The following is a 9,936-nucleotide window of genomic DNA, read 5'->3' as shown; positions in this document are numbered from 1 at the left end:
TAATTTAAAAAAAAAAATAGTGGCTAAATTACCCTAACTCTAGTCATCAATTAGAGTAGTCATCTTTATTTAGATTAAACACTGCTTAGTCTACTACAATCGATTCCAAACACTAAAATTTAAAATTTGCTCTATACTTATTAATATGGTAACTTAAATCTGCAATCAACATAAACTCATAAATTATATCTATATTATGGATCACAAAAGTCTTAGATTTAACATGATTTATATAATTTATAAGAATTTAGTGGTTAAGTAAGCCTAACTCTAGTCATCAATTAGAGTAGTCATCTTTATTTGGATTGAACACTGCTGAGTCTATTACAAATAGATTCCAAACACTAAAATTTTAAATTTACTCCATACTTATTAATATGGTAACTTAAATCTGCAATCAACATAAACTCATAATCATCTCAGTTTATCAAAGAATATGTGTTTGAATTGAAAATGAAAAATCTGTAAGTAATTGGACTGACAGGAAAATGCTTTCTTTGGTATCTGGTAATCAGTAGCTTGGACACACCTGAAATTTAACAGTATCAGGAATCTACTGGCTTCTTTTTATGTAATTCAAATTATTATATTTTCTTAATATAATTTAATGATGGTTTTTCTCTCGAAAAAATAAAAATAAAAAATAACATGCTAATTCTGCAAAACAACATAAACTCATCCATAACCTGCTAAATCTAGAATCAACATAAACTCATCCCTGACATGCAAAATCTGCAATCAACATAAACTCAAAAATCTCCACTATCAATGATATTGTCACACAAAAATTCAAAAAATATCCACTGTCAGTGTGCCGGTCACACAAATCAGATGATTTGTTTCTAGAATGCCATGTGTGAATGATTCTATCGTTGGTTCTTGCCGACTTACATTCACCCCTGAATAGCAAAAAACTGTATTTTCAACCGACATTTCACCAAACGCACGTTGATGAGAAAGCACATCACATGGATCTTCGACTTTGATCTTCACGGGCTGAGAAATGGATTTTGACAGAGGCAATGGACGGCAGGGTAATCGATATCGATCGAAGGTGCATGGACCATACTCATCACGGGCTCAACAGGGAAAAGTCCATCTACAGCTGTATTGAAAAGCTGGCAATATCATTGACGAATTTGAATGTCTGTAGCGTTCACTTTTGTTTTTGCTTGCCAAGGCCTGGCCATCGATACATACCAGTATATTCCATGAAATATGCATCTTAAAACTCTAACGCTCATTTACCGCATTTTTTCCTCAGTGGTCCTAACAAGAACTTGGGAGGACAACCAGGCTCTGTTGCTAATAGTGTTTGGAAGTGTATCATTAATAGTGTTTGGAAGTGTATCAGTAATAGTGTTTGGAAGTTTATCATTAGGATGAAAATGGGTTATCAATAACCTTGATTTTAAATATATGAATGATTTTATGAGATTTTCATAAATGCCAAAGGTTTACTTTTTGGAAATTTTTGGTTTTAAGTTGAAATTTGATAATAAATTTTGTAAAGAAATTGTGTTTTTTTTGTTATTTAAAATATGTTTTTGAATGAATAAATGAATTTAGTTTTCTGAAAAAAATAGTACTCGAGATTTTATATTTGAAACTTGTAATTCTAATAAATCTCTCTTGAATTTTAGTTAAAATTGAAGAACAAGTACAGGGCACGGGGTCCAGCTGAATTAGTGATCACTGTGATATGAAAGTATTAAGTAAATGATGATATTCAAGGTGGAATTATCGGTGGCCAAACCAACCAAAAAAAGAAAGAAAGTAAAAAAAAAAGAAATTCACATTTTTAAAACCCCCAAAGTTAGAAAAATTAAACCATGGCCCGAAATAATTATCTTTCATCATGTTCATTTTAAGAGTAGGTATTTTTTGTTCCATGGCTTTAATATGGTATTTGGGAAAGTGAAATTAAATGGAATAGGCTAGTTGAGGAATTGATATTATTATTATTATTATTATTTAAGATTTTAGTATGTTATTTGAAAAATTAAAATTAGGTGATATGTTATTTGAAGAATTGAAAATGAAACGGATAATTATTAGTTTTCTTGACTATTTAAAATAAATTAGTCAGAAGATTTTAGTTTGAGTGATTTGATGAATAATTAGTTTTTTCAATTAAGTGGTTTCAAGTTTTTAGAGATATGTTGTAGTAGCTCATTTGTATATGGTCAAAAAGTGACAACCAATCTTTCAAATTCTCTTTTAAAGTGAATATATATTCATAACTTTTTTTTTTAATTATAACTATAATTTTTTATTTTTTTATTATAATAATTAACGGTAAAAGATATTTTAATTCATTTTAATTATATTTATTAAATATAAAATTATAAATAATATTTTATATTATTAATTCATTTCTTATATTTATAAAAGCTAATAAATAAAATATGTAATCTATACATTTAGATTTAGTATTAATACATATGTTAGAGCAGGGTATTTTTTAAGGTTATGATTTTTTTTCTTTGAAAATTCATATGTATAGAATGTAGGCCAATATTCAATAAAAAAACATGTAATTTACTATTAAAATTGGTAATTTTTAGGAGAATATCATCCATTTAATCATGTGTAAAATATAAGCTAATTTTTAATTAAATTGACCAATAATTTTTTTTTTCTATCCAAAAAATAACTTATTTGAAAATTTCACCCCTAAAATTTTCCCTATATTAAAAGCAGTAGCAGTACTTACAATAGATATTTTCATATAATATTATTAATAAATTTTTTGCGGTATATAGAAATAAATTTTACAATAATTAAATTTTACCATTAATATATATGAGATTAAATTTGGTTATAATATGTTAATTAATTTAGATAAAAATTTATTATATTTGACACGAAAATCTGGGTAGATCAACCGAGGGCCTAATCCCAAGGGCATCTAGGAGAATTGACCCTGTGACCACCCGATCAACGAGGTACTTAACAACAGGAACTAGGGCCTAACCCCCTTGTGACCTCTCGATTGGCGAGGTACTTAACAACAGGAACCCAGGGCCTAACCCCAAGGGCATCGAGGAGAATTGACCCTGTGACCTCACGATCGATGAAGTAATTGACCCGATCGGTGAGGTACTTAACAATGGGAACCCAAGGCATAACCCCGAGGGCATCAGAGGTTCTTAACAAGGGGAACCCAAGGCCTAACCCCAAGGGCATCAAAGAGAATTGACCCTGTGATCGGCCAGGTACTTAACAACCAGAACCCAACCCCAAGGGCATCCAGAAAAATTAACCCTGTGACCTCTCGATGGAAGAAGTACTTTTATTTTAAATATTTAATTTACTTAAATATTAATAATAAAAAATTCATTATCATATAAAAATTTTAAAAGCTTTTTTTTAATTAAATTAGAATATCTTCAAAAATGTTTTTTTTCCCTCTTTCCTTAATTGTGATGGATAATTAAATTTGAGTTTGCTATCATAATTTCAACAACTCCTCAACGGACAGCATTATTCAATTTGAAAGTACAATTTTTTTTTTAAGGTGGCCATGTTTTTCATTAAACAAATTATGGTGAATACGTGGTAGCTTTCATTGCCGATTCCCAAGACACATTCAAGTAAACCATGAGCCTACAGCCACTTTTAGTTTTGGGACGAGAAGCATATCTTCGGGCCATACTCAAAATCAAACAAATTTTGGCGAGCAATCATTCTCAATTGAACATTAGTTGCACTGTGGAATAGTTATTTCTGTGTGAAATTACAACAGTTTGCTTTGATTCTCATTGTTGATGCACGCATCTTTCTCGATCAAAACCAAACTCACGACGACTTAGAGCAGACAACCGGTTGGACTGTGAAGAAATAATTGCTGCTGTAGATGGACTTTCAGACAAGACGATATCATACCCATCTGCGAATGAATCCATTCCTTCTGCCATCAGTTGCCAGAATAAACCCCCTCCTCCTGTTCTTCCACTGCATGCAGCAGCATAAATGTTTTCATAGATCTTTGAAAAAAACCTGTCCCTTTGAGCCGTGCTATACCCTGGGTCTTTGTATGATTTTCCAAATTCAGCAAATAATACTGGTTTCTTCAGGATTCTGCTTGCATCTTTTAGATGGGTTTGCATCCAACTTTTCAAGAAGGAAAGTTGTGCCTCTTCATCTGATCCAGCCAGCCTGTTGAATCAATATCAGTACAGTAGAGTGCATTTAGAGCATTATAATGGACAAAGATATATTGGATACCAAATCCCTGGTTAGTATATTAAAACCATCTAAGAAACTAATTCCCTAGGCTAAATCAATCAATCCCAAAATTCTATGACCTGGACCCTACACTTATCAGGATTTAATCAGCTGTTAGATTTTACTTACTAAACTCTCTGTTTGTCAGTAGTCATTCATGGGTTGTAAATGAAATATACCAGGCATCTGGGTAGGAATGAACAGTTGCGAAATCGATCACTCGAAGCTTATTATTGGTAATGAAATCTGTTCCCACCAGGTATCCCCCTGGATTCGTCTGATTAGCCTTTTCAGGGGTTGAGTTGCCATAAAATCCTTCCAGGCCAACTTCAACGAGGTGGTTTCTATCAATTGACTTCACGTACTTGCCCATTTCTTTTATCCATTTCTGTAGTTGAAAAGAAATATGTGAAAAACACAATAAAAACATCCTGCAGTTTAATGAAACAATCAAGTCAATGCAAGATTTATACGTTGTGTGACCTTCAATATCTTTCCAGAAGTATCACTCTGGCAACGGGGCTCGTTGATGAGTTCCCACGCAAAGATTGTAGGGTCGTTCTTGTAAGCAATTCCATTCATAGTGTTCACTCTGGTCACAACTCTCTGCAAGCAAAAAATACATAAGTCCAAAGTTCATGCCACAGTAAAAAATGAAGCTCTAAGCCATCTTCAAGTGAGAAGCAAGGAGCTTTACAATCTAAGCACAAATGTCAATTGCTTCATGTCTTATTTACTTAAAATTCTTGATGACTTAGGCTAAAATATTGGAGTCACAAATCCCTAATTGTTGGAGACACTTCCAACTGGAATAAGGAACTTAAATTATAGTTCGACTTGGAATTAAGAATAGGGAGTTTTGATTATAGTTTCTATTGGGTTTGGCTTTCCACCATTAGAAAGTTTTGGGATTTTCATGTGATCTCAAAAGCATCTAAAACCCTACCATGAAAAAACATTTCACCATATCTGAAAATAGAAACTTTGAGTAGTTCTATCTGCCGTGACCTAAAGCTTTTGGTTTCCCAACCGACCTCAAAAATTTTGGTTTTCAGATCGATCCATGACTCAAAAAACTCATTTCCTTGAAAGGGTTAATGCATAATTACCTTGATGTGGTTTCTGTAAAACCTTTTCACAGTGGGATTAGTGTAGAAATCGTCATCAGATGTGATATTTAACCCTGCTTCGCGTCCCCATTGAACATATTGTGGCCTTCCTCCATAATCCTTGTAGTTGTTTACCAAGCTCAATATGACTCTGATACCATGCTTTTTGGCTTTCCAGACCACGAAGTCCAAGGCCTGCAATTTGCCACATAAAAAACTAATGAGAATTACAGTTATTATGCATGCATTGTGTATTGAATGTATCTCATCAGATTGAAGACCTGAAAGGCTTGTTCATTGTATACACCAGGAGAAATTTGTAATGCTCTATATGTATTTCCATCGTTGAAAGCCCATGTACGAGCAACAGTCAGACCATGAGCTGCAGCTTGTTGAAAAGCAAACGTAACTTTTTTTCTGTCTGTTTGATTTGTGGCTACAAACATCATCCAATATGAGTTGAATCCATTTACATACAGATGGCTTCCGTTCACAACAAAGTTCCTGCCTTTTCTCTTCACAAAAGAACTTCCAGCATGAAAGCAACTAACAGATTCCCATTGTTGAAGAATAATGAAGAAGGGAATAGCATAAACAACAAACAGAAATCTCATCTGTGAAGGACCCTCCATCAGAGACACTGATTGTTTGCTTAGGAAAACCAAACCAGACTCTATTTGTAAAAGCTGTACAAGCAATATCAATCTACTGCTTGATAACAAGCATAAATAATACACACTTGAAAGAATGAAAGAGGGGAATAAAGAAGATTGTGACTGGGTAATCTCCTGTCAGAGCTTAGCAGTCAGCTAGTTAATGAGGAAACGATGAGACATGGAGTGCTATATGGCGTGATGGAATGTGCTGTCATGGCACAAGTAATAAACCAGAGGGAGAATGATAGGAATGAATTCAATGTATTAGTTGAATGTGACAGATAAATAAAACATGCATTTAGAACATTAACAGGGCGTTTATTGGGCATGGAGATGATAAAAACACAGTTCCAATTTCTGTCTGTGCTTAAAAGCTTGATATTACACTATAGATTCCAATTTTCTAACTTAATTCAACTCACCCACCCATGTCAGTTGGAAGAACATTAAAATGGGTAAATGACTATGAATGTGAAAGAAGTTAAGGTGGACGAAAAGCAAACAGTGGGAGAGAAATATAAAGAAAGTAAGAATGAATACATAATTTGATGTTCAGGAACGGCCATGCCAAAAACAGAGAAACACAATGACAAAAATACAGAGGCATGAACTAAATGACAACCCAAAGTACATGAATCCGCCTGATATTTACAGATGCAACTGCAGAGGTAGACTGCAACAAATGCATGAACTGAAATGACAACCTAAGTACATGAATCAGCCTGATCATTGCAACTGCAACTGCAGAGGATAGACTGTAATAGAAATTATGCCAGCTCCTTTTTCTTGTTTCCTATCTAGGAGAAGTAAGTACACTGTAATATCTGATGTCTTGATTTTGAAAATAAAACCGGGTGAATTCTCCCCCATCTGTCAATGGGCAACAGCCTAACCACACAGTACATGCCATAGTAGTTAACATGCCATAGTAGTTAATAAGGCGGGAAGATTGCATTTTTAATATTTTTAACTGTAACCATTATCCACCAAGCAATGCAAAAATAAAGCTACGGTCTATTTGCTACACAAATAATATTATAACCCATTCCAACATTAAATACAAATACAAAATACAAAATAAGCAGATACTGATATCTACACGAATAACCCATTTCAACATTAGATACAAAATATGCGTATACTGATCGCCACTCTCTGTTGAACAAAGACAGAGACGTGCACAAAAAAACATTTAGCTTCCATAACTACATGACAATGATATTAGGGGATTTCCATACAGCTGCACAGAGACTTCTCTCACTTTTATCCTTTTATTTCCGTGCACTGCACGGCCGACCTGCGTATGTACAGTGAAATTTTCGGTCCGTGAAGGTGACAGTTAACGAGTTTTGTCGACATGCAATTCTAAGTGAGAGAGTTCAGGTGCTTTAAAATTTAGATTTAGATTTCTCATTATTAAGTTGGGTTAAGTTATATTTAGAATGGAACAAAGATCTGTTAAACACGGAATATTTTTTCTTTTTTATTATAACGAATTGATAAGATCCATGATTTGGGAAGATTCAAATTCAAATTTACTGGGATGTTGTTATGTGAAACTAGAATTTTTAGAGTTATTATAACAATATATTTGATATAAATTTATCATGTTATTTGTGGGAATCATATTTGGGTAGGAAAGATAACAATCAATTCTTCCAACCATTCAAAATAAACCCAATTGATTATATATACCATCATAGATCTATCTTAACTTGAGATCTACCAAGCCATGAGATAGATCAATATCTCAAGATGCAAACCTCTTTTTGAGTGCAAAACTCGAGAAAATGTTTGTACCTAGACAACTTGGCACATCTAGAGTTAAGATGAATCTAGATCTATGTTGGTTCTTACTAATATTATTTACCAATAGTCACAATTAGATCCCACCACCTGAAATAAAAGAGACAATGCAAAGGATTAGGTGGGAGCAAGGGAATATCACAAGTGATAGTACCATAGATGATTATAGTTAATTATCAATTTAGTGTTCTATACATTGGATGGTGGAAACTTATGACATGTTGCATGCCTTGGATTCCAACAATGAAGGAGAAAGAAATGTCTACCTAAGGCATCATTGCAGAATGTTGGGAGGGTAAAATCATGAGAGACCTATGCCATTGTGGATGCAATGATGGTAGTGGAAGGTGGATGCATTCAGTCTTGGGGGGTGTGGATGATTCTATATTTAAATCAATGACAAGGAGTGTTCTCATATCCAACATAGTGACCAATATAACTCGTAAGAAAGTGCAATCTCATGTCTATTTTGGCAACCTTCTATTTTAGTTCTTGTTGTTTTTGTTTGCTTCTCTATGGTCGATATTTGATTTTTTAAGGAATGAAAGTGCTAGTGATAGTGCCATATGCAAGGATAGCTGAAATGGGGTGATCTTCTTTCTAGATTCGGGGGTGGCCTAGGCAGTCGTATCCTTTTGGCCTTTGGTTTTTATTGAAGCCCTTCTAATTATTCTTTTCAACACAGGGTTTTCTACCTAGTTGATTTTTTTTTTTTCTTTGGCTAGGATGGTAACATATCAAATCTTGTGGTTAGTGGGAACAATTATTCAATGGAGAGGGTTTTTGTTAGTAAGAATTATTTCTAAGGTATTCTAGGTCATCTTTGATTGTTTGATGCAGAGAAAAGCTATCTAAGAAAATCCATTGTCCAAATATCTTAGCGATGTAACCCTTTTCTAGGCTTGTTAAGGTTGATCTCTACTTGGGTCTCGAAGTCAAATGTCTTTTTTTCAGCGATTATTGTTTGGTGGCAGTTGTATGTTGGGGCACTATTTTTTTCTTGAAATCGTGTTCACAATTACTTGATTAGGGTGGTATTGTGGTGGAAATTTCTTGTGAAGGGGTCTCTATTTAAAAAGTTTTGCATTCTTTCTCATGCCTTTGAGTTTGATTTTCAATTTGGTGCGATTAATGTTTGGTTTTTGCTATGGGTGATTGACAGGCCCCCAAAATAAATATGATCAGTAAACTGTCATTGATATTCCACTGGACAATTCATCACAAAAGATCTGATAAAATTATATTTAAAATATGAAATTCTACACTGTTACAATTTTATTTCTTTTTTAGATTCTTGGATTTGTAGAATGGTGTTAATAGTGTATGCATGTGAATTAAAAATTATGTAGAAAATAGAAAAAACGAAATAAAATCTCACACACATTTGAAACAAGATATGACTTGGGAACTTTTTCGAGATGAAAACTCAACTAGAAGGTAAGGCCACTATGCTCTCTTTCTTTGAATAGAAAATGTTTGTGAGTATAAATAAGTATGGCTTGTGGCTACTATAGTGCACAAATCATCTTTGTGTGCTCTATATCCTATCCCTCTTGACTATTTTTGCTCAGCTATAGAGCAAATGCACTCGAAAGAATGGATCCCTTTTTCCTCCTAGTGGCCCGATTATAACACATCTCGATAGCCTAATAGTGGTTAGGTTTGACTACAATTATTAACTAGAGTTAAAATATAGAATATTCTAGAGACTTCTTCATCATAATCACATGGATAAACCCTTTTCCATGAATAATGGGGGCTAATGTGGCATCCTCTCGAATTACAGTGGTGAAAACAAGAAGGTCAACTTTTGAGTGGCATAACTTTCGCATACGAACTCTGATTGGCATGTGTTAGCAACCTATACCAATAGGTTTCATATTTCATGATTGACAGTGAAAAGGTCCAAATATGCTCTGCTTTGATGATGCAAAGATCACATATTTCCAAGAGAATACAAGGTGTGTAAATAGCTTGATGTAGTCCCAAGTTTGATAGACGGTCCAACAGTCTAATCTGGATCATTCCATGGTTTAAATTTCCAGTTGTAGAATAGAGAAAGAAGTCTGTCCAAACTGTTTAATCTTGGCAGACAAGTAGCTTAGGTAGAGAAATTAAGGTTCCCAACTGCTTAA

General features: G+C 33.8%; 1 protein-coding gene across 1 annotated transcript; it reads right to left on the bottom strand.

Moving 5' to 3' along the window:
* Positions 1–3,662: 3,662 nt before the first annotated feature.
* On the bottom strand, positions 3,663–6,854 carry LOC149187193 (mannan endo-1,4-beta-mannosidase 1-like). Its single transcript, XM_089412759.1, has 5 exons — positions 5,621–6,854; positions 5,340–5,534; positions 4,714–4,836; positions 4,410–4,618; positions 3,663–4,161 (listed from the first exon to the last, which is right to left on the bottom strand). Exons 1-5 carry the CDS (start codon positions 5,969–5,971, stop codon positions 3,762–3,764), a joined length of 1,278 nt encoding a protein of 425 aa, XP_089268885.1. The 5' UTR covers positions 5,972–6,854; the 3' UTR covers positions 3,663–3,761.
* Between the last annotated feature and the right edge of the window lie 3,082 nt (positions 6,855–9,936).

The sequence above is a fragment of the Pinus tabuliformis genome, chromosome 3_1 (genome assembly GCF_031772625.1).
Source record: "Pinus tabuliformis cultivar Carrire ecotype Pingquan chromosome 3_1, CPIR1, whole genome shotgun sequence".
Lineage (NCBI taxonomy): Eukaryota > Viridiplantae > Streptophyta > Pinopsida > Pinales > Pinaceae > Pinus > Pinus tabuliformis.
This window is presented reverse-complemented; position numbering and strand designations above follow the sequence as displayed.

What these genes read in the sequence shown, in the direction of transcription:
- LOC149187193 (XM_089412759.1), bottom strand. Translation starts at nt 5,971, where the DNA reads ATGGAGGGTCCTTCACAGATGAGATTTCTGTTTGTTGTTTATGCTATT. An exon ending in CTTCTGGAAAGATATTGAAG is followed by an intron (nt 4,619 to 4,713) that starts GTCACACAACGT and finishes TTTCAACTACAG; the next exon opens with AAATGGATAAAAGAAATGGG. An exon ending in CATTCCTACCCAGATGCCTG is followed by an intron (nt 4,162 to 4,409) that starts GTATATTTCATT and finishes TTGATTCAACAG; the next exon opens with GCTGGCTGGATCAGATGAAG.